This window comes from Lepisma saccharinum, chromosome 1, assembly GCF_977018435.1.
Source record: "Lepisma saccharinum chromosome 1, izLepSacc3.1, whole genome shotgun sequence".
NCBI lineage: Eukaryota > Metazoa > Arthropoda > Insecta > Zygentoma > Lepismatidae > Lepisma > Lepisma saccharinum.
The window spans coordinates 152,908,410-152,934,918 of record NC_139229.1 but is presented as its reverse complement, the minus strand read 5'-3'; the positions used below and the strand labels follow the sequence as shown (position 1 = coordinate 152,934,918).

Sequence of the window (26,509 nt, the reverse complement as noted above, 5' to 3'; positions counted from 1 at the left end):
AGTGGGTATTAAGGATTTTTTACCTGGTGTTGGGATGTGTGAATAAATCACTATGTTACTGCACACATACCCATGGACATATATGTAGGTACACACCTACAAACTCTCTATACACAATAGATTATTGGCAAATCAGCTGAATTAAAAATGTGCTTAGGGTCACAAGTTAAAAAAAAGCAAAATAATTATATACATAAAATTCATTTACAGGAAACAGTGTTACAAATGTACATTACAATTTGTATTATAAAGTTTTCTTGTACATAACAGCTGCCAACAATCATATTACAAAATGCAATGTTCTTTCTCTTTCTTCATGTGACTACTTGGTAACATTTGGTTATAGTTATTAAAAGTACATTCTGAGACAAAAATACGTGACACAGTTAAGTTCCATTGCAAAAGAATTATTTTATCACAACAGCTTATTCGGTAACATTTTGTCATGGGAAATTGGTTTTTATGGTCTTCACAGGTTAAAGCAATCCAATAATTTAAGAACAGGACACTTTTCACAATACTAGAGAACATGAAAAAATCTGAGAACTGCAATTTCCATTTCAGAAAATTTCATAAATTTCTTCATTAAGATAAAGTCTCCATCGATTTAATTAAAAATACAGCAACAAACAGAAATAGCTTATAACATTACAACTAAAAAGCTTCTTCTTGAAAATCTGAGATTATGATAATTTTTTGTTGACCACAGGTATTTAGCAAATCTTATTTTTGTCATTTATTATTACATGTAATCTACAGGCATTTCAATTTTGCTTCTATATGCTATTCTCAATAGTACAAAGGCCTCCCTTTTTTTTTAGAATTAAAATATGAAACTGATGAATGTTTGTAGACTGTTATTTTAAAGTACTGTATTGTTGCTTCTATTTTTAATTTCATTACATTAAAACAAAACTAAAAGACTCCACGATTCTCATTTGAAATACAGGATTGGAACAGAACACTTACAGGCATATACAGTTGAACCTGAGTTAAACGTATATCAAGGTGAAGAGAAAATAATACATATAACTCAGAATTAATTACAAATCAGATTTAGATACCATGCAATATCATTCTTAAAATACTGTAATTGAATCTATTTTGAGGAACAAGATATACGTAATACAGGTCTTTCTGTCAAAGTGGTAAATTAATGAATCTAAAAGTTAAGTTTTATGTGGATTACCATTTACTTCCTGTACAAATTTTACTTTCTGATCAAACGTGTAACATTTCCTCTTTCTGTTTTCCATAGCCGACCAGTAGCAACTGAAAATGTTCTGTTTTATTATGGAACACTGCAAACGTCAGCTATCAGCATCTTTTTAACATGTGTACTTTCGTACCGTGATTACGTACAAAAGAAAATGCATCTCATGTTCTGAACAAGTGCAGCAAATCTTTCTCCTCTGTTTTCATGCCGCCTCTCCTTGTCTTCTCTGTGACATCTCCGCGCCACACTAGTCTTTCTCGCAACTCGAGACCATGCCCACCTATTCTTTTTCGTATTCGTTCTAACTCGCCTTGTTTTTTAGTAACAACAAGAAATGTATACTTCTGTGACATAGTTGTAGCTTGGTTTTGTACAAATGAACACTATTTTATGAAAATTAGTAAGTATAACCCCAAATTACTTATAAAAGCATTACGTACAATTAAGGTTTAATTAACATGTTTTTAAATTATATTTTGCCGGGACCTACAGTAATTTACGTATAAAACAGAATTACACAGAACTGAGTTATGTATAAAGCAGTCTCAACTGTATATGCTTTTTAAATGTTGTATAACAATGTTAAATAAACAACTGATGAAGTAAAATGTTCTTTTATAATGGCTGAGTGGAAGAATGACAGTTAAAGCATAAGCCTTAACTGCACCATTAAAAATAAGGAATAAATAAATAAAAAATAAATAAATCATGCTTTTAAACAAACCTTTACATAAAAACTGATGTGCAAGAATTCCAGCCTGTTAAAATTGACATTAGTCCCCTGTTTTATACTTAGAATAAGCCAGATTTGATACATAGTAGTTATCCTGGTGCCTAATTGTGTGTGTTCATAGACTTTCTTAAATTCTTTTTGTAAAAATGCTAGTTTGCTACATGTGGATATTTATTTATGTATGCCAAAAGTAGAAATATACTGACCAGACACCACTGATGGCACTAGAGATGGAGGCAAGGCAGGTAGTAGACCCCCCCCCCCCCCAGAAAACAAGATGATGCTTAGGTGTAGAGCATGTGTGACTGCCAGCCCCTCTGCTTCTGCACTTATTTTTTCTGGAGCAGTTCCACTGTTCTTTTATTTGTGCTAGGGATAGGACAGATTAATAGGTACTCTATGAGTATTGGCTGATGTAGGCAGGTAGATTAGTAAAATTACCAATATTTTTATCAATCCAATATATCTATGAATAGCTTGTAATTTAGTGCAAAATTCTGCCATTTTGTTATTATTTTTATTCATATCAGCATATATAGTTATACATACATTAATTATTACTTGGGTGCCACATGTACCACCTGTGGTATGAACGTTTATTAACAAGTCAAAATCAATTTTCTGTTTGATGTTCAGGAAGCCAAATATTTACATGAAGTATTTCATTATAAAATCCTGCACAAATTACGTATGTGAGTATAAATATTCTGGAGTGATCACAATATGTTGATGACTTGTTTTCCGACATGCTAATTATTGGCTATTGATTGCAAGTTTATACTGATAAAGCCAATGTGACAGCTGGTGGTACAAGGTTATAAAACATGGGGAAAAGTTTAGACATACACACTGCGGTCCATAAGTTCCCGTATTGAATCCTATTAACCCCATCTAGCGGACGAGATTGTCGAGCTATGTAGTTTGAACCCTTTCGAACAGCCATGCTGAGGGCATCAGTCTAGTGCGGACGTCTGATATAACCTGGTGTTGTGTGTGTGTCAGACTTGGGACGAGGACGAGGAACAGCGGGTAGCAATTAAATTTTGCTGCAAAGCTGAATTTTCAGTGACAAAAGCATTGGAACTGATTCAGAAGGCATATGGTGAGTCAGTACTGAATCGGACAACAGTTTTTGAGTGGCACAAATGTTTTCCTGAGGGCCGGGAGACAGTGAAGGACGACGAATGCAGTGGTCAGCCAACAACAACTCGGACCAATGAGAACATCGCAGCTGTCAATAACTTGATTAAAGACGATCGGAAAGTGACATCTCAGATGATAGGAGAAACACTAAACAGTGGTTTTGCGGATCTTGCATGAAGATTTGAGCAAACGGAACAACGAGTTCGCCCGGACCTCTTCACCTCTTGCGATTTTTTCCTGCTGCACGACAACGCCACAGCTCATTAGGCAAAAATAAATCACCAGTTCCTTGCTGAAAAGCAAGTCTCCACGTTGCACCCCATCCACCTTATTTACCAGATTTGTCACCTCTGGACTATTTCCTCTTCCCAAAACTGAAAATGCACCTGAAGGGTTCAAGATTCGACTCGATTGAGGAGATCCAGAAGGCTGTGACGGACAAACTCAAGACACTTCCGAAAGAAGTCTTTTCTGAGGCCATGAAGAGATTGAAAACTCGTGCTGAGCAATATATCGCATCAAATGGATCCTATTTTGAGTAAATAAACAGTCAAAACTCATACGCCTTTGACTTTGAATTTGTTATTGCCTTAGTTCAGGAACTTATGGACCGCAGTGTGTATAATAAAGGATTATTCTTTAAATGTGTACTATATATTGATTACAATCCAGAGGAAATTATATTTTACAATTTGGCACTAGCAGTGATATAACTGCACAGGTAAAACAGTGATGGTGAAAAATCAAGCAAAGCCAGGGCTGCCTTGGTAGCTCAGTTGGTAGAGCAATGGCATGGTATGCTAGAGATCCAGGTTTGAGTCCAGGTTGGACAGCCATTTTTCGCTACAATTTCTACATAGAACAAAAGCACAAATTGTATATAAAAAAAGAAGTACGGATCAAAAAATGCATTCTCTCAAATTATTATTTTCCTTCATGTTAATATACACTGTCAGTTGAAAAATTTTCGGTATGAATTTCTTCTCTCTCTCTCTCTCTCACACTCACACACACACACACACACACACACACACACACGAGATCTATAAATGTGATGATAACAGTACATACTTCTATTTCCCTTTGTTCACCCCCTCAAAAAAAAAAAACACTTACTTCCAAACAACTGGATAAAAGCAGTATCCTGAAAGTACCACCAAGAGTAAAATGATGATGTTAATAATAAAATACTGCACTAGAAAAATGTACTTTTTATTCCCATCAGACCTAAATAAAACTATTGTTGTTTCAGGAAGGGACTGTCCAAAATGTGACATATCAATTCAAACAGCCAACAGGCTGTTTGCACAACAGGCAATTCACCAAATTGGCCACGGCAGTCAGTGTAATGAACCTTTATATTCTAGAAGAAACATTTACAACTTTACATCAGATTGGTAAAATACTGGTTATCATTCTCAGTAAATTTTCAATCAATATATTATTGTTATGCAAAAATTTCATACTGGTCCATCTACAATTTGCTGCAATAGTTAACTGCAATGGGGAATGGAAGAGACCGAAGGATATAAATTATAAAATAAATTAGGGAATATTTTGATACAGCTGACACACTGATATTGTTTTTGCAAGTTAAATGTAGTACAGTGTTGTACTGTAAGGAAATTGTTTTAAAAATGTAATTTTTAAATAACATTGGTTCTCACTGTTTCAATACCAGTGTTGGATATATAAAACTTTTTAAGAGCATTTTTACTTTTACATAGGAATGAGTAAATTTCCTCCTCTGCCACATCACTTAAGGAAAGCATCTGAACTGAAGGTTCACTTACAAGTACCAACTCAACATTGATTGAATGAAAAGTTTCAGTGAACCGCTGATATTTGAAATCCAACCTGAAACCTCTTAAATGCATGCCAATTATATTGAATAAGTTTGCAAAAAAATAAAGACCATAAATTAAGAATATTAAATAAATTCAATATAAAAATGGATGCCTTCTGGGATGGGTTTATAATTTTTAAGAAATTACGAACAATATCATAATCTACCCATAGTTTGTTGTGTTGGAAACAGATGGATATAATTTCAATGTATCAAATTTACAGGAGAGAGGAAATCCCAACTTAATGTCTGACTTAAAAGAAAAAAAAAGAAGTAAATTGGAGATACGTGAAGGTACTTTACCACTAAGGAGAAGAGATGGTTATATGTAGTTTAGACTCCAAATAGAGCTCTTCAGAGGAGACTGTAAAACTGCATTTTTGGAGTTACGTTCCTTTGGTTCTCACATGACTAATTGGACACTGACAATAACGTCTTCTATCTTGAGAAGCCTGTGATTGGACCACAAAAACTGTCTTGTCTGGAAGGAATAATTCTCATAGTAAAATTCTTGTAAATTTACATTTCTGCAGCACTTCTTCCCCGAAATCTTTCCCACCCAACCACCACCATTCACTCTTTTTAATGGCACATACACTGGTACTGGTACACTGGGAACGAGAAAATCCGGGTCTCAAAGTAAAACAAAACTAATATTAAATCTGTTTCATACACAGATATTCTGCTTAGGACTGGTCCTAAGTGTTTGGTTGGATTCATACCACTAGGGTGTTACTAGTAAATTTTCATGGAATGGATAATATTAAACAAGAATTAATTTACATTTTATCTACTATACAGACCACAATACAGAATAAAAATTTACATGTTTATTAGTCCTAACCTATATGTATTTGTCCATCGAAGCTGTAGAACCAAGATTTTTTTCATTCTCTTGTACAAATTTAAATGCAATTTCACAATCTTGGTTGTTAATAATGAAATATACGGAAGAAATAGAATATGTCAATACGGGAGCTGGGGGGATAAAAAAAAAAATAGCACTAATATGGGAGTTCCCGGGGAATGAAGGAGAGTTGGTCGTCCTAAATACAAATGAAATGTAGCTCCACAAGGTATTTGACACAAGACATGGAACATTTCCAACCAAGGTATTCAATCCTAACAATACCATAAGCATGTGTTCTTCAAAAGAGGTTGGGGAGAGGAACAAGCTTTACATGAGCTTTCAGCATGACTAGCAAGAACTTCCTAGTGTCGAGGGTTTTTAATGTTTTAACCTTACCTTAAAATTTCTTTAATATATGTGTAAAACTTATTGTTTTCTGGCCTCTGAAGAATCCAGGTGGGCTCAAAAATTTGAATCTAAGTTGAAGGAATATGTCTAGACATTAATCACTTTACCAGTTATGTGGCATGAGGTTCAATAATTTTTATGACTAAATATTTTCATTGCCAACATGGAAACAGAGACTTTTAAAACCAATCAAGGTGGTGGAAGAGAGAAAATGAAAAAGGTAGTGTCAAACAACAAATCAAGATGAATATTCACCATATTGCAGTTGGTATACTATAGAGCGACCACAAACAAAAGAACCTCCAGCCAAAATCTTTGCACACCTTCCCCTTCATCTGTTCAACTCAGACCATAAGGAAGCATGCTTCGCTCGGCCCCTCCCCTACCGTGCACAGTTGCGGGTCTGTGCAGGTTCTTTTGCATGTGGTTCCACTATACATTGCATCACCTATATCACCAATAATTTGGACACATCACACAACAGCCAGTGAGAGGGGGAAAACAAACATAAATACATCTACCTATTTCAACTGCTGAAAACATGATAATGACATACATATAGTCAAGCATAGACGATACCCATATCAAAGTACATGTAACACTGAATTCTAACATATACCTAAATGAAAAAAGTTGTATATAATACAATAAAAGAAACACTTCTTTTAATACTGCTGTCGTTTGAAAGTGCTAAGCATATCCAATCAAATTTTTACAAAATAAATTATGCTCCTTTCGTCACCTTAAAGATGCAGATCACTTAATCATTGAACTTTCAACGCGGAAATGTGCAAAGGCAATCTTTTGAGAAGACTGCCATCTGCGAGACTCTTAACTATCTATCAGTGTTTCTGGACAACAATCACCTATGCTTTAGGAGAAAGAATATTGCCTCACCTCATCCACGATTCAATTCAGGTACATGATCACGAAAACATCAAACCACAAGACTTACAGAGTTGATTCGCCCCCTGCTTTTGATGCGCACTGTTGAGAGTATTTCCACCGCCACATTGGGGTGGCATTTAAGGCTCAAAGAAGCGACCCCGACGTGCTGGGAGGATTTCCAACAGGCACGGGAAAATTCCCCTCAGTCCAGTTTATGAGATTATGTTCTTGCATCTGTGATGCTTGGAAGTGATCCTTCAGCAGCATCTGAGAAAAGTTGCAATGCATCTGATATGCTTCATTCTCTCTTCCAGGATCCCCACAGAGCCGGTACAAATCTGGAGAAAATTATAAAAAAAAATTAGCAAACAAACATTTTGTTTACAAGATATTATTGATGGGACAGATTAACTGAATTTTAGTGGAACCTCAATTTTACTTTCTCAGGGCCATGGTGCAAAAACTTACCCTATAGGAAAATTTTGTAACATATTTAACCTTTTGAGTCCCAAAGCCATTTTCACAAGTAAGCCTCTCGGTCCCGAGCCGATTTTGAGCAAAATGCAGAGTTTCAATTAAATGAGTGTAGATCGGAGACTAATTGCCCTAGAGAGATGAGTGATATACCGTTGTACGCGGAATGAACCAGAGATTCAGACTATATGAAATTTATGCAAATTCGACGTATATGTGGCAGGGGGGGGAGGGGGCTAACTCTCAAAATTCCAAAATTTCGGAAAAAAAAATTTGGTTCCCCCACTCTCCCCCCAAGAAAAAAGTACATGACAGTGTCGACATGCACATGGAAATGATCACTGACATGTAAGGAACACAAAAATATTTGCATTATTATCATATGACCAATGTAACTCATAACGCAGATTCAGCAACCATTCTTCCCCCTCCCACCACCCCCACCCCCTGCTTGCACCCTCACGGAAAACTTTGATTTTGACATCGGATACTGATAAACAAGCTTCCTTCGAAAGCAGTTCACAGGCGGGAGTGAAAAGCATTGCTTTAGAACAACAAAGCCGGTGTTCCTTTGTCGGCAAAAATTTGACCTTGAAAAGAGACGCAAAAGAGAAGTCCCTTTTCCCACCTTTCCCCCTCCATTTTCATGAAGACAAAAAAATGCAAAAAAACATTTCTGTTAAATACATGTGTTAGGAACAATATAAAAAAAATCTAAATTCTAGCCAAAAATAGAAAAGTTATAACGTAAAAACTACGACCTTGACACAGCATCTCGATCGAGACGCTTGGGACCGTGAGGCTTACATTTGGGTATCTCGATCGAGATGCTTGGGATACAAAAGGTTAAGGCTATCAGACGTCCCACTTTAGTAAAGACAGTTTTTTCTTTTTACACAAGTGTCCTAACTTTCTATGACTGCAATCAGGATGTACAGATATCTCGTAGCACATATTTAAGCATGTTATGTCTTCTCTCTATCTCCTATTTTTATGACAAGAATCACTGTTGATATATCTCATAAAAATATTTATTTTAATTAGTTCCAACTTATGGGGAAAAGTGATGAAAATGAACTACATTTGCAGTTTGTTAGTATAATTTGAATTTGCTGTTTAACTTTCTATGCTTCGAATGTTTCAGAAATAAGAAAAAATCATCTTCCATTAAAAAAAAAATCATGGTGCTTGTAAGTTTATTTCAACGGGGGACTTCAAAACCTCAAGCCACCATCTCCGTATCAACCATTCACCAATTTTATCATTCATACCATTCCTAGAAAATAAGCCTAAAAACAAAAATTGACGTAACAAATCTTCATGTTTTCACAGTTCAAGGATTGTTTACAACAGTATTTCTCAACTACGAGGCCTTGGCATCAATTAGGTTCTCCTGCTTGCAGACCAGGCTGGCAACCACCTGTAAAAATGGGCTTTGATTTGGGTTTCAACTGCGATAAAAGGAAATGGTTGCATGACAGTGGTGGTGATGGATCAAATTATCTAACCGGGGTGCATGTTGCTTCCTGCCTCTACATTTGGAAGTTAACGTTTGGGCCTTTTTCGAGTTAGAGCCGGAAGAGTGAAGCAACTTGCAGGCTCAATTGGCAACCACCTGGAAAGATGGTCTTTCTTTCGAGTTGCCACTGCAACAACAGGAAATGGTTTCGCAACATTGGCGGTGATGGATCAAACGATCTAACCGAGGTGAGCATTGCTTCCGGCTCCAAATTTGGAGGTTGACGGACAGGCACCACGGCCAATTTACCTTACGCAGCAATTTTCATTAACAAATACAAATTTTACATTTTCTCGCATCATACATTCAATCTTGATGGTGTCAACATGGCAAAATGCTATAAAATTTTTCTCGATTTTACAATTTCCACATTTTAAGTTTTTCACTTTCGTCTGCTGAAAAACTTAAAATCGAAGTTCCACTGTATCAAAGTGAAGATTTAACACAATAGTCCTTTTTAATTTGTTGCACTTTTTGACATTAAGATGTGGTGCAGGTGCATCCTAATGCCAGACTGGTGTAAGCACATTAAAGATGCAGTGTGCAAAAATGACAGTGTTCAAATTCAGAAGGTTTAACACATACCACTTGACCACACTTTGTAACCAACTAGACACATGAGTGCAGAGAGAGTCAAAAATTGCAGCAAACTAAAGGGAATTTCGACTTAAATTTTTTGATAACAGCAATCACTTTGTAAATACAGCATCAGAAAGGTTAGATTTTTACCTTTTGTTTTGCTTATCTGTTTGGTTTCTTTCAAACAAGTTTCTTGTGTATTACATAATCTTGCAGCTCTCCACACAAAATTAACCCAAATATTTTCTTCCATTCTTTCCACTTGTGTGAATAATTTTTTTGAATTACAAACTTTTGTGCAACAATTATCGTCCTTTCAACAGCAATGGCAAATCCAGATATTCTAACCTTTCTTTGTTCATTCTTTCTACTGTGTATTTGATTCTTTTATGTCTGATATTTACAATGTTCAACATTTTTTGAGGAAATTTCTTCTTGACCTCAATAAAGCAATTGCTGTAAAATCCACTTCATTCTTCTTTTCTCTACTGTTGACTGGTTTACAGCGGTCAGTCATTCTCAACCTCTGTGAGCCCACAGCCCAGTAAATTCTTCAATTCCCCGATCCTAATAATTTTACTAGTTAATAGCTTCCTAATTTTTTAAACTTTATGCATTAATTAATATGTACCATTGCAATTTTATATTAATACATAAATTATGACATACCCATAGAGAGCATTACTTTGATTATGTCTAGGCTTGTTGACAAATATAAAAATCAGTTTAAATAGTTGACAACTGGATAGAATGGAATCCTTTGTTTTTCCTCTGGCCAATATCATTAAATTAATTTGGTAAATGCTGATTTTTACTTGTGGAGTGCTGCTCAATGGGGTGGGGAGGAATTTTTAAAATTTTCGCAGTAACAGAGTTCATGCATGAAGTACGGAATGTGTTGTACTGTCTTGTGTACATATGTGGTAAAGTAAGAACACATTGATATACCTATGAATTCACAGAAAATACACCATTCTCTCACCTTCTTGCGAGGATCGACTTGAAATCAATTTTCTCTTACCTTTGAGAATAGCTGATGCCCACAGTTGCACATGAACATCAGGAATTTTGCTTGCCAACTGCATTGCAGGAGTCACCATGTTCATACTCTCTCGGCTGTTCCCAAGAGATAAGAAAATATGGCCCAGCAACACAAGGGAACAGGAGGTGAGTCGATTCAAGTCCTCGGCATTTGCCATTTTTAAAGTTTCTCGAAGATAACGCCTATTGAGAGAAAGATGATTACACTATTAGCAATCTAAAAATCAAACTTAACACAAACTACTCTATACAGCAATGATTCCAAACCAACTTTTTCAAAACACCTTCTCCTCATTTCCCCATACAACCTAAGGTGCACCTTTTTCTCAAGTTTTAGATGTTTAAAATTTAGGTGTGCCTTGGATTTGAGTATATAAGTATAAATAAATATACCATGGTATTAATGTAGAACAGAATGGAGTATTTGCCAGTTTCAATAAGAAAGTTCTTTCCTTGATGTTTTACCAAAATACGAACATTGGTAAAAATAACACTTAACAAAATTTTCTTTTCTTTTCTTTGCTGTTTTACAACAATCAACATCTCTCATTTAGCTCTTGGGCTATTGACCAGGTTAGTTCCCCAAGCCTTCGGGAGCTGTGAGAGTGATGTTGACTCTAAAAGCTTGGAAACTTCTCTAGAAATCACCTGGTCGAAAGCACGAGAGAATTTATTCCTCATTCGTAACCAGGAAAGCTTCTTCAAACTCTCATCTACCAACTTTAAACACTGACAGGAAAGCACCTGAATCTAAGATGCTATCCATCTGCGGGACAAAGAAGTCTGGTCCTTGGAAGCTATAAGAGGTTTATAATAATAATAAACTTGGGTCTTGGTAAGTACATAGCTTACTTACTTTGCTTCATTGTAACGAGCTTGAAAGAATGACTGAAGACCTTGTACATAATACGCAGCTGCACGAAGACTGTGAGAATGGGACGGAAGACTCTCTGGGTTAATTCGCTCCAGAAGAGCTTGAAATTCTTGTTCTCGTTTCGCTCGAAGGTAAACAATCGCCAAATTCAGATTTGCAAAAGTCCACAGTTCACGTTCTTGAGATGTCTGAAAAATAATAATATTGCATAAATTCAGAGAATCTAAAGGAAAAAAAACATGCCCCTTATACACAGTATAATACCCATAAGTACGTTTAAAGGTTCTGTTAATTGTGACACATTCACAGCCTAAATATCCTAGAAATCTTGCAAAATGAACAATTTTCACTATTTTTGCACAAGTATTAAGCTGGAAATTGGATTTTGCAATTAAAAATTACAGCCATATTTATATTCTGATTAACTTAAATATGTAAATTTTTATGATAAAAATCTAGCAGAGCAATAATATGGAATCTATCTATTATGAATTATGAAATTATTGTTGATGCAGATAAAATACAAGGTTCAAACGTGAACTCAAAATGTATATTCCCTGAGATTTCTCAGAGTTTTCCAGAATCCTCTTTTTTTTTCAGAGGGCTCAGTACACAGTGCAATACTATTTTAAATTTATTTTACAATAGCTTCTTCATTTCCCTCATGGCCTTACCATTCTTGCCTTCTTTATTATTAGTTTTAGAGATCAGACAGATTAATTAGTTCTCTGTTGGTATCAGTAATATTACTGATAGTTTTACGAACATGATAGATATATAAATAACCTGTAATTTAGTGTAATATCCTGCCATTTTGTTGTTATTTTCATAATACAACATACGATTCATATGTCATGGTTTTGTAAAGTAAATGTCTAAATATGCAGTTCTTTATCAAAGGTGAAACTATTGAAATCACCTTCATTAATGAGTAGGTGAATAAACCATTCGCACACTGCAAGAAACATTGGCAATTCTATGTTGGATCGTAGATTTTCAGTTATTGGAATCAGTAAATTTTATATGAGTAGTTTATCAATGTTAGCAAAAAATTCACCTTAGTTCACTTTCTTACACAAATAAAAGACATTTCAAACATACCATACGCAGAACAAATATTTTCACACTGTTGAAAAACAGAAATTTACAAATGTACATAATAGTAATTAATCTAATGCAAGGATATATCTTCAAAGCAGCTTGTGTAAAGCAAGTTATTGAAGTTGTAACTATTGCAGGAGCATATTCTAGTTCTTCAGATGTATTTCATTGGGACTCGCTGACCAATTAAATGGTTATCGCTGAGAATTTTAGTTTTAGAAATTCCTCTAAAATTTCCAGGTTCTCCAGGTGTGTGGGAACTCTGAAATACTGATAAATTGAATCAGTTCTATAACTACTACATTTATAAACATTCTGGACAACCTTAAATTGTTACAATGTTGAAGCATCAGCATCATTGTTAATCGGTAACTGAACTGGCTCAAAGTAATATTGTCTCAACCATTATTTGAATTATTATAAACATACACTATCAGATCTTCAAATAACTTTGATTACAGTGGAACGTCGATTTTACATTTTTCAGGGGTCCAAGCTGTAAAAAAAATTTAAAATGCAGGAAAATTTTATAACATTTTGTCATGTTGGGACCATTATGATTGAATGTAGAATGAAGGAAAATGTAAAATCTGGGTTCCATTGCATACGACATGCACATGCCACGTACTTAACACAATAAAGTGCTCTCTATACGACTTAATTCTATTCATTCAGCTAGAAGGTTACTATTCATGCTAAATCAATCTATCACTCATAACAAGCTACATACTACATCTATTGTATGTACAACTGACTACTTTTATACAAGGGGGTGCTGGGACTAATTTCCCCAGCACCTTAAAAAAGGCACTGTATCTACAAATATTATAGATATTTTGATTGGTAAAACATCAGACAATATCAAATGAAATCTATAAATATTTACTCTCATCATTTTTGAGTTGCAAAGAACTTGCTAATTGCCCCCACATCCCTTTTATTATGGGCTGATGGTATAGGATTTTTTCTTAGTAATAGATGCACTTTCACAGAGTTCTCGGCGACATTAATACTCCTAATGTACTTTCTAAAGTGGCAACATTTGTTTTCAGTGATAATTTTACTGATCAGTGAATCAATATGTCTTGTATGGCAGAAAGGAAATTTGACTTTTATACACATTAACTTTCGCATATGATGTGACAAATAAGGAGACCCCTCCACGATTTTATGCAAAGGATGAAGATGAAGTTCTGGGCAGCCCAACTACATCATGTGAATCCAACAATTGCCCAACTTGGACAACGTGGTCCTAGAAGAAACATATACAAACTTCCCAGCTTGCAAATCTCAGAGGACATCAATAAGACAGGGAGAAAACCAGTGATGCATCAGTCATGCACAAACAAAGAAGCCGAAGAAAGTCAAGCAACATTCCCTTCGGACAGTACATGGATGGATGACTGGAAGTGGATTGAATGCAAACGATATGGTAAGTGAATTAGAAGTGAAAAGGAAAGCCAAGCAGAATCGTGCTGTGACAGATTATGGATGGGTGACAGTAATGAACATTGGCCAACTAGGAATCACTCCTGCAAGAACCAATAAATGAACCAATCAACATGGTCAATTACTGCGTAAGTAAATATAAGAACTACATTGCCATGGCAAAGAAGAAGGCTATGTAGGAATCCATGAGTCAGAGTCTCAGGAAGGGACTGACACTCAATCTCTAAAAGAACTCACCAAGATACAACGAAGAGGTACAATCTGGAGAAGAGCAAATCCATTACTTCTCTTCACTGTAATTTGTATTTGCATAGCTTTTCTGTCACTTTCTGGCTAAATGTGCTGATGAGGATGGTTGATGATTATTTATCTTATTCGTCTTTATTTTGGAACATTCCTGCAATCATATCTCACATTTCTCATCTGGCACTGGTGAATATTTCCAAGGTGGCGCATTTAGTGGTGAAAGAGCTTGACCTGCCATGCACATTGACAAAGAATGCAAGTCCAGCAGGCATTTCGGGCTGTTTCCCCGAGTTGTCAGCAGCTCTTAGGACAAGGAGACATGTCAAGGTAAATTTAAAATAACATCCAAGTTCTTTCCACGTTCAATCTTATCTTGCAGGTGTCTACTTCGAATTAAGTGAAACCAGTTTCGCCGAAGGTTTGGTTTGAGTTGATGTTTTAAGTCCACATTGAACACAGTAAGGCTAATCAGGACTGGACCTACAGTTTAAAGTGGAATGTGAACCACTATGTGCCTCCACCGGGTATCGAACCCGGGACCCCTTAATTACAAGGCATTTCCCTAAAGGGTCTTGTAAACAACTTAGTATTAAAAATTATCCGTATTTAGATTTATCCATACTGAAATACATTAAAAGTCCTACCTTATCGGCTGGGGAATGGGAAGAACTTCAGATTAGAGGGTAGCGAGGTTTTTGTATATTGACTATTATTGCAATTCCATAAATACACTGAAACAAATGCTACAGTTTTCTTAACACGTTCATGTTTACATGTCAACTGTCTTAGATTGTTGAAGTTTTTACGTTGTTACATATATTTCTCCGATATGTTAAAAAATTTAGTGTTATTGTTTTTGTAAAACAAGTCAACTACAGAGGTTGTTTCCGATCTATGGTGACGAAATTGCACACCTTGTGCAGCACCACCAAGTGGGAAGGGAACGAAGCTGCCAGTCCTGTGGGCACGTTGGACCGTTGACTGTGCATGACAGGTGCGGTCATTGCGTTCAGGAAGAATGCCACCGAAAATCAGTGCATATTGGGAGGGTTACATAACTTCACTTTCCGATGTAAACTACAGTTAGAGTGCCATTATAAAACTGTGCAAGGAGCATGGATTCACTGTGTCCAAAAATGGCATATCACAGGTGTTGAAAGGGGCAGGTAAGGCGAGGCGTGGGATGATTCCTGTGTGGCAGAAACAGGCCAACCCCCAGTCTGCCACTAGCCGCACACCAGCTATAATTCGGGGCGTCAGGGTGCTGGTCACCAGGGAGAATCCAGCCAGACAGAAGTATCGCGAACCGGCTACAAACATCACTGAAGACAGTGCACACTTGGGTTTGGAAAAGCGACAAAAGGTGTGTGTTTATAAGCTCTTGCCAAAACACATCCAGGAACGTCGCACCAACTGTCGAAAGCTTTATGAGTGGCACCTGTCAGGTGAAAAGAGGAAGTTCCTTGTTACATTGGACGAGGCATATGTTTATCTTGATGACTGTCACAAGCCACGTGCAATTTTTTATCGATCGACAGGTGCAAGGGACTTTCAAAGATGTTTCACTGAATGCAAGGAAAGTTTTGGCACAGGTTTCATGATCATTGCTGGATACTCGTGCAATGGCAGGCTGACAGTCCATCGTGTTGACAAAAATACAAAGGTTAATTCTAATTATGGCTGCGGGCACTACTCACGTATTGTCCCCCAATTATTAATCAATTAAGTTGTAGGATATAAATTTATTTGAATTTGATATAAAAGGAAAGGGAAATATTAACTAGGTGTCTATTAGAATTCTATATTCTGGCATTGTTAAAAATAAAATTGAAAAGATCTAAGTTCTGGTTTGAATTTGTAAAATAATTTCCTAGAAGAATGGACTGGAACAACAGCTTACTTTCACTGGCACTCTGTATACGGTAGATCCTGCTTTAAGCAGTTGAGATTGAGCGTGACTACAATGAGATGGGCCCTTTTTTACAGCTTAGTTACATTATGGCCATAACATTCCCCATCTCTACGGGAGGGACCAGAATCTTGTGTGGGTTCAAAACAAGGCGTCAAGCCACACATCTCGCTCAACCCGCCTCTTCCTCCAACAAATGGCAGAAGAAACTACAATTTGTGCCATTCCTTTCACAGACATTCCAACGAAGTCACCTGATGCCTCACCGGTGGACTTTTGCGCCTTCGGCCTTGCTGTCGGGCAATTGCCAAGATGCAGGGCGAGCAAATAGAGCACTCTCGATGGTGGCGACATGATTTCCCTTAAGGTAGGTGCAGTTTGAAATCGTCACCATAGATTGGAAACAACCTCTGTACCACAGTAGATTGTGGGTATTGCTCTGTTATTGATATAAAAAGGTAAAACTCCCTCACCCCCACAAACTCATTGTATTTTGCCATGAAAGCAAATAGCAGGCAAGAGGGGGTGTGGAGGTTGGGCCCCACACATTCAGGATCTCGTCCACTGTGGAGGAGATCTGAGCACCACACTCTGATTACCTCTAACTCCCTCCTTCCATAACATTTCTCAAAGACTGAGTGAACTCTTCAGCTGCTTTTATGTCAGAATTTGCACCTGAGATCACACACCCTGGTTTCCTGCATGGCAGCCAAATGCACTACTTACTGGACCACTGTGATTCTCATTTTTAAGCACCAAAAAATCAGGGTACCTTGCTTGCAATGTTCAAGCCTGACATGTATACTAATGTGTTTAATGTTAGAGAAGTTCGAACAGAAGTGGAAAAGCAAATAAAAATCACCAGCTTCTATAAGTGAGAACAGGTAACTAATGTTGTTTCACGTATATTTGATTTTGTGTGTTAATACAGTGTAGTAACTTGAAAGTGTTTTTCCATTTACTGGTAGTTTAATTACTATTGTGAGAGGAATTGTTCCTTGCTTGCAATACAGGACTAATCACAAAATATGGCAATTTTTACAGAAAGGTCCACTGCATGTTTGTTATTTTTGTTTATACTGTACTACAGTAGTTTTGTTTTATTGATTTTCATTAATGATGTATGTTTTTGTTAATTCATTTTTTTTATGTCCCCTTGGAGTTTGAATTAAAAAGAGCCTACTGTACATGAACAACAGCTTTATGGATAAATAGCTGTAAAAAGAAACAAAATGAAGTTTTTGAAATGATGTGTATGTAAAATCCATGAATGTAAAATAAGAGTTTTACTGCGTTACCATTTTCTTGGTGTACAAAGTACTTTAGATCAGAAATGAGAATATGCATGCAGTATGCACTTTAAAGAACTGTTTTTCACGAAGTAGCTAATTGTATTGACCAGAAATTATCTTTTTGTGACTCGAAATTACAATTCATACAGTCTTATATTTTTATCTAATTGATTGGTTGATTGACTTGCATTATTTTACTTCGCTTTTTGTGCCACTTTTGGCTAATTTGCGAAGATGGGGATGAGTGATGATATGATGAATGGACACTCACAAATATGCATGCCCAGGTCAGGATTCGAAACCGGGACCCCTGGCATTGTAGTGCGATGTGCTAACCACTCAGTCACGGGGCCGGCTTACATTTTTTCTGCTTAAAAGAAATGTGCAGAAGGGAAAAAGCAATACTTTCAACGGCTTTATACTTATTCATTTCAATAATTTACTGTATTCACAAAAAGAAAAAGAAAAAATACCAAATGTTACCACCAACACCGCTACATTCCAACTCAGTGATCTCAGTGATCTGCATTCAGCTACAATCATTGACAAACTACGAACACAAGCTGTAATTACATACGACATGTAAGTTAATTCCAAAAATGAGTCTTTCACTTCTGCTCACCCGAAGAGCAGCCGTGAACTGGGCCTCCGCCGAGTCCATGCAGTTCATGCTCATCGCGTAGAGACCAAGGAGCGTGTGCAGCTGTGGCCGGTGGGTGACCAACAGGCGAGGGTGTTGCTGGCAGAGGCCACATGCCTGGGAGATCTCCTGCAAGGCGAGGGTCTTGTTGCCCATCACAAGACGGCACATGATGATATGCTCCAGCAACATGAGTTGGAACACACACAAGATGGGTTTGTTGTCCACAACTAAAAAAAATAGAATGGTACAGAATTAACCATATTAATTATTAGGGAGGGTACAAAAGAATACAATAAATTATATTTTGAAACTGTCCCTTATTCTTGTCAATCTGATATTACATTTATCATGCATTTTTATTTGGGAAAGAGACCACAAGGAGGTGAAGAAGGAATGTAACAGCCTATGTTGCTCAGACATCATATGCACTACCAGGAATGTTTAAAGTGGGATATTGATTTTACATTTTTCAGAGGGATCAAGATCAAAAACTTACAAAGCAGGATATCATAATAGCACATATGCGAATTACTCGCTCGTGGCAAACTGAATAATGCTTTCTAAAAAAAATATTTAAAAATTCCTTTAAAAAACATCTAAAAACTGTTTACTTAAGTATTGGCGAGTATTTTGTTGTTTGAGCAACATTTCAGGGTTCCTACAGCCCCCATCTTCAGGCTTCACTTGGCACTAGTTTATCCTACATGCTGCGTCACTTATTTAAAAACAAGGATTGGGTAAAAAGGTACATTTTGGAAAATATAAATATTTTTAAAAACATGCCTAAGCCTTGGTAAAATGCTTCTCAAAACCAGTATTACTCCCACTAAGAATCTTTCAAGATGTTAAAAAATCAAAACCTAAACTGTTAAAAACGTCCCGCACACAGTCACCCATGATGGTATCTGGTTCTTCTAGGAATGCAGGAAGTTGCCGATGTATTTCCCATCAGCTTGCCCCCCCCCCCCTCTCCTCCCCGCCGAAGCTTACATCACATCTGCCACAAAGTCCCATGTTTTCTGAGCTGCCCGGACAACTCTTCTTTATGATTACAAAGTATTTTTGCTCTAATGTAAAAGTTTAGGAAGACATTACTTTTTGTTCTTTTTGCGTGCTCTGATTCTTAATTTATATACAGGTCTCCTGACAAGGCCTTATGGAAAACTCCTGTTCTAAGACCTTCTTTTGTCTTTATAATTTTAAGGTCTAAGAAATGAATTTCATTTTCATCCATGATAGAAGTTAAGAAAAAGATAAAAGATTTTAGAAGAGATACTGTGAACTAGTCGTGTTGAAAAGAGATTGTCTTTTGTCTTTGTTGAATGTCTTTCATGTAGTTTATATAACATGAAGTTATAATTTAAAATAAATGTTGTTTTGTTCGTTAACGTTTTGCCTAATTGAAGATCATTACAATTGGCGACGAGGATAAAGATGGAACGAAGGTACCAAGAATAATGTGTGTAAGAAGATTAGTCTTATTATGAATAAGAAGTTATGAATAATGGAGGTTAGTAATCATGTACAGTTTTTTGAACAGTTCGATGTGGAACGTGGCAATATTCAAACATACATTGAAAGGTTTGACCAATTCTGTTTGGCAAATAATATTGCAGCAGATAAAAGAGTGTGTACATTAATTTCCGTATCTGGCGGAAGAGTGTACGATGTACTAAGTGATTTAGTAGCACCAGCAAAAGTTCCACACAAGACATATGAAGAATTATGTACTTTGTTACTAACGCATTTTAAGCCTAAAAGAAATGTCATAGCTGAAAGGTATAAGTTTCATTTGTTGAGACAAGAGGAAGGGCAAACGTTATCTGAATTTGTAATATGTTTGAAGCATCAAGCATCTAATTGTTCATTTGGTACGTTTCTTAATGAAATGATGAGAGACCAATTAGTTTTTGGCATACGTAGCGAAGTAACAAGAAAGAAATTATTAGCTGAACCAGAGCTTGATTTTATGAAAGCAGTATCCTTATCGTCAACCATGGAAATGGTAGAACAAGATGTAAGGTTATTTTATCAAAAAGATAAGACTGTATTTAGTAATGTACATCATCTACAAAAAGATAGAACAGTTAGTCAGCAAGGTAAGAAAGGTGCTTTTAAATGTTCAAGGTGTAATAATGTACACGAAAAGTACAAATGTCCAGCTTGGAATGTACATTGTTTTAAATGTGGATTAAAGGGTCATTTTCAGCAGTGCTGTAAGAATATAAATAGCAATGTTTTTAGGAAGGAAGCTTCAACTAAGGTGAGACATGATGTTGATACATCTATGAATCATTTGTTGTTAAACGGCGTACATGTGGAAGTTAAACAACCTGTCTACGGTAATAAGAAAAGTAGGTTAGACTTAAGGAGTCTTAATGAGAATTCAAGTGAACTTTCACATGAGAATAATGTACATAAGAATCAATTATATGTACAAAAATCGGATGTTGAAATGAGTAGCTCTGGAAGTGAAGCTGATAATTGTTTAGTTAGGTTGATGTGCAATGGCAAACAGGTCCAATTCGAAGTGGATACGGGTGCAGCAGTATCTGTTTGGGATGAGGAATTCCATACAACGAATTTTAGGAACATTCCAGTTATAAAGAGTGTTCTCACTTTACGGAATGCAGATGGGAGACCACTACCAATAGTAGGGAGAGTTATGCTGGATGTGCAGTTAGAAAATGGAGGATTAAAAATGCCCTTGTACATTTCCCGAAATAAATTGAAAACACCTATTTTAGGAAGGACCTGGTTGGATAAATTATGGCCAGAATGGAAATCTTGGTTTCAGTTAACGATTTCTAGGGACAGTTGTTTGTTAACAGTATCTAAGCAACCAAGTTTGACTAATCAGAAAGTTGAATACTTAATAAATAAGTACAAAGAAGTTTTTTCTGGTAATATTTGTGAGCCTATTAAGCAATTTAAAGCTACAATACCAATCAAGGAGGGAGCAGTTCCAATATTCAAGAAAGCATACGAAGTTCCATACAGTTTACAACCGAAAGTAAAGGCTGAATTGGATAATTTAGTTCAATTGGGAGTTTTGTCACCTATTCAGTATTCTGATTGGGGTACACCTTTAGTGGTAGTAAAGAAAAATAATGGTGATCTACGGCTGTGTTCTGATTTTAAGGTAACCGTCAATAAAGTGGTAGAAAAAGTAACTTATCCTTTGCCACGAGTGGATGATTTACTTAATTCTTTAGTGAATGCAGACACATATGTAGTGTTGGACCTGACCAAAGCATATCTTCAACTATTACTCGACGAGAGTGCTAAAAAGTTATTGGTGCTCAATACTAAATGGGGATTGTTCACTTATAACAGGTTACCAATGGGTTTAAGCTGCAGTGCACAGATTTTCCAAAGAACAATGGATCAAGTACTGTTAGATTATACATTTGCCAAATGCTACCTGGATGATTTAATTATAACAGGCCGTGGAGAAGAAGAATGTTTCAAGAACACAAAACTAGTTTTGGATAGATTGACATATTACAATATAAAAGTTAATCTCGATAAATGTCAGTTCTTCAAAAAAGAGGTAGACTATTTAGGTTACAGGATATCTAGTAATGGTTTTCAACCTTTAATCAAGAATAAGACAGCAATATTGAATTGTCCAGAGCCAACAAACGTTAAAGAATTGAAGTCCTATTTAGGAATGATTTCATTTTATCATAGGAGCATGCCAAAGTTCGCTATGAAGATAACACATCTTTATGAATTGCTAAAGAAAGGAGCAGTGTGGTCGTGGACAGATCGACATAAAGCGGAATTTCTTGAATCCAAAGAAGCATTGCGAAAAGCTGAGATATTAACTCCATACAATCCAGATCAAGATATTGTATTGATTGTAGATGGAAGTGGTGTAGGAGTTGGGGCTCAGTTGTGTAATAAGATTGAGGGTGAATTGAAAACAATTGCCTGCACTTCGGCGACACTGGCGCCTTCAGAGAGAAATTACAGCCAATTTGAAAGGGAAGCGTTAGCTTTAGTGACGGGCATTAAGAAATTTCATAAATATCTTTATGGAAAACATTTCATAGTTTATAGTGATTCTTTACCTGTAAAATATATTTTTGGAGAAGCAGCAGCAATTCCATCATTAGCTTGTTCACGTTTGCAGAGATGGGCCTTGTTATTATCACAATACTCATACACAATTGTTTACACAAAACGTGTAGATGTAGCAGATTTTTTATCTAGATTGCCAATAGAGGAAGACACAGGGGATGCTGAGGAATCTTTATTATATTGACACCTTTGAAATTGAACCTCTATTGTTAGATAACATAGTAAAGAAGACGAAAGAAGATGACATTTTACAAAAAGTTGTACAATGGGTTGATGTTGGGTGGCCTAATTCACTTCCAAAAGAGTTTCAAAATACTGTTGTCTTACATTATTACAGAAGGAAGAATGAAATAACAATTAATAAAGGATGCCTTATGTGGGGAAGACGTATAATAATTCCTAAAGAATGCAGGGAAACAGTGTTGAAGCTGTTACATGCAGAACATGTAGGTACACCTAAAATGAAGATGATGGCTAGAGAATTCTACTGGTGGCCTTTAATAGACGAGGATCTTGAAAGGTTAGGAAATCAATGTGTAGAATGCAATAGTTTTCAAAGAAGTACATCCAAAAACAAATATGTCGGATGGAAACAAACAGATATTCCTTTTGAAAGAATACACGTTGATTTTTTTGAATACGGAGGAAGGAAATTTTTGCTATTCATTGATAGTTGCTCTAGATGGACAGAAATATGGCAGGTGCGATCGACAAATGGAGAAGAAACTATAGAATGTTTAAACAGAAATTTTCAGATATTTGGTTATCCTTCTGTTATTGTGTCAGATAATGGACCGCCTTTCAGGAGTAATCAATTTGAGAAATTTTGTGAAAAGCATGGAATAAGATTGCTACATTCACCGCCTTGGAATCCGGAAAGTAATGGTTTAGCGGAAAGGTGGGTGCAGACAGTTAAAGGCTTATTAAGAAAGAAATATTTTCAAAGTAGAAATGAGGGACGTAGAATTGACTGGACAAAAATCTTAGATAGTATCTTATACTATCTAAGATTTTCGAAGTGGCAACGATTAGGAATGTCACCAGCAGAAAGAATTATGAGTTATCAGCCGAGAAGTATATTCAACTTACCAAATTGCCAAATAGATGAAAAGGTAGAAAATAATAAATATGAGGCAGAATCTTGGATGCCAAGATCAGGAGAGATAGTTTGGGTAAAAAATTTTCCATCCTTAGTGCCTAAGTTTATAAAAGCTCAGGTGATGAAGAGAGTAGGAGCAAGACTTTTAGAAGTGAAACTTAGAAATGGATTTACAAAACGAGTGCACAGACATCAAGTGGGAAAGCTTAAGAACAACTATAAAGGTCAGAGATTGGAGGTTGAGAAGAAAGAAGAGGAGTTGGATGACTTTTGGACGTTTCCAATGTATACAGAGGCAGCACCAGGACATGGGGAACCAGAGGCAGCTGTACCTACAGAAGCGAGGAACATAGAAAACAGAGAATTTCGAAGATCTTCTAGATCTAAGAAGGAGCCGGATAGACTACAGCTTACCTTTGGTAACAAGACCTATGAATAATTTTTTTTTGTTAGAGGGGGAGAATTGATAGAAGTTAAGAAAAAGATAAAAGATTTTAGAAGAGATACTGTGAACTAGTCGTGTTGAAAAGAGATTGTCTTTTGTCTTTGTTGAATGTCTTTCATGTAGTTTATATAACATGAAGTTATAATTTAAAATAAATGTTGTTTTGTTCGTTAACGTTTTGCCTAATTGAAGATCATTACAATCCATTTCTTCCCTGGTGAACTTGATTCGATCTTCTTGCCCTCTCAAAGACTGAAACATAATATCTAACCCTTTTTCCTCCCCAATTATTAGTATCATCAACGTATCTCCCAAAATATTTAATTTCCCTTTTTACTTGTTCGATGGCTATTTTCTATATATAATGTAAAAATATGTTAGACGCAATTCCGGAAATCATGTTGCCCTTAGCTAACCCCTTTTTCTGTGCAAAATTTTCCCATTGAAGCAAAAATAATTGTATTTCGTGACAAGATGGAACCATCTTGCTTATCGCCACGCGGTTACAACATCTAACCATATTTCCATCAACCATCGTTGAAAGCAATCAGCCGCGCTATACCTAGGAACACTCGGGTACAAATTTTCAACATCGAAACTTACGATTTTATCGTTGGTTGTTATCTTGAGGTTTTCAATCTCCTTTTTTACTTCCCATGAATTTCTGACGCCTGTGCCATACACTGATAGTAAATCTCTTAACACCCAATTTACATTTGTTTTCCTATTTAAAGATTAAATGGCATTTCTAATGAAGTGTTTATGCATTACATTCAGTAAACTTTTTTCCTTATGCAAGGGGGGGAATAATATGAGAATGCATGACTAGGTTTGCAAAGTTGTTTTTATATGTGTATATGATAAGAACAGTCATATTCCATTTAATTTAAAGATGTTAACATTACTCAGGTCAATGACATATGGATTTTAGTATTTCAGATATGATTATGCATAATAACAGTTGCATTGATACAATGATACATGGAAATGGAAACAGTTAAAGAATTTTGTTTTTGGAAAGAACAGAAACAGTCAAGAGTTCAGTCCCTATTTCTCTCAACAGATAAAACAGCCTGGGGTTATATTATTTCGCTTCAACCAAATGCCCACTCCATACCTCCTTCTGAACTTCATGAAAATGAATTCTCCCATTACCACTTCCTTCCAAAAATTGGCAATGTAAACAGGACATGTGCTGGCCACACATTTGTCCAATCACTTCTACATTTTCCACAATTTACGATATGATAGTTTTACAAGTTAAGACCGAATTCCATGGAACTGGATTTCCAGTAGGAATGCCCTAGTTGACGTAGAACTGGCTACCTGGTGGAAATCATGGCCGCTGGCCTGGCTGTTTGACTGGTTTTGACGAATAGACCATGTTCTAATTGTAACTGGCTTTCCCTGACTGGATTCTGTGAGTTTCCCAAAGGAAGTTTTTGTCTGTAGTTTCCAAGTGTTGGTGGTTTATGTTCCCTTCTTGATAAAAGAAAAAAACAGATGATGTGCATTTGTGTTCACTTTATTAATATTTAGGTATTTATGCAAAGCGATGAGATTTGTACGTGACAAACATGATTAGTCAATAATGAAAATCCTTATTATTACAAGTGTATTAAATGTTTGATATATTTAGTTGAACAAAATATTTTTATATGAATGAACTGTGCGAATCATTACTTGTCTGTGCTGTGAATCTCGTGTATGAATATGTGTACCAGAGTTCATTAAAAACCTTGTTCATTATGAATTAATTACTACATTTTCTTTCGAGCCAATTTCTAGTCCATACTTTTTTTTTTAATTTTTAAGGCAGCAGTAATTCTCCTACAATGTTCTTCAAATTGCTCGTCCATCTTTTAGATTGCCTGCTCTGTGCAATGTCTTATGGGAACAAAAGTATACTGACAAGCAGGGGCGGCCGCTCATAAGGAAGATACGGACGCTGCACTGCCGCGTGTAACCACAAGTGAGCAAACATTACATTAACATTTATATATTAGCTTTTACATTGTCTGAATTGCAAATATTCCATTGCTTATAGATCGTTGGTTAGTCGGTTCTGTATTCATTCTTCCGCGACAATTGCGAACTTTGCACGCCACCGTGCGGGGGAATACGGAACTTCAAGAGAAATGTGGCGGGGTGCCGTCCTCTTACTTTAAGACGTAGAGCATTCTCAGGAACGGCCGAGAGGGGTAAGAGGGGAGGGAAGTTGGGGAATAACACGCGCGGGATCTGTGCCTGGGAGGATGGAGGGTTTGTCGTCCGAAACCCACCCCCTAGGCGAAACAGGACCCCTCTCCGGAGAACGGTAAACAATGAAGAGTTGCCAGAAGCAATGAAGTTAACATAAAGAAAATTACCAACCGTTGAAAAAAAAATCATTTTCCATAATCTTATTCACTTATGACATAAGAGAAGAGCAATAAATAACGCAATTTCCAATGAGGAAAGAAAATATCGGTAACTGAAAATGTACAGACTCTTGCTTGATTTTTGTTATTTGCCGTCGCTTTCTGCTACTTTTCGGTAATCACAACGATGAGGATGAGTGATAATATAAAGAAATTGATGGAGGGGCATTCACAATGAACACATATACCCATGCCGGGATTCGAACCCAGGAGCCCTGGCTTTGTAATGCAGTATGCTAGCCACGGAA

General features: G+C 36.4%; 1 protein-coding gene across 2 annotated transcripts in view; it reads right to left on the bottom strand.

The window, feature by feature from the left end:
* Positions 1-2,213: 2,213 nt before the first annotated feature.
* The window catches only part of Mau2 (Mau2 sister chromatid cohesion factor), a 43,093-nt gene continuing 18,797 nt past the window's right edge, over positions 2,214-26,509 (bottom strand). Inside the window, exons 7-10 of one of the 2 annotated variants that reach the window (XM_083140624.1) lie at positions 18,146-18,438; positions 11,554-11,759; positions 10,678-10,880; positions 2,214-7,422 (exon numbers count right to left, since the gene is read on the bottom strand). In XM_083140624.1, coding sequence (XP_082996750.1) covers positions 7,229-7,422; positions 10,678-10,880; positions 11,554-11,759; positions 18,146-18,438 — 896 coding nt within the window. In that variant the 3' untranslated portion in view covers positions 2,214-7,228. The remainder of the gene's footprint in view (positions 7,423-10,677; positions 10,881-11,553; positions 11,760-18,145; positions 18,439-26,509) is intronic. The other variant, XM_083140629.1, reaches the window with a different exon arrangement.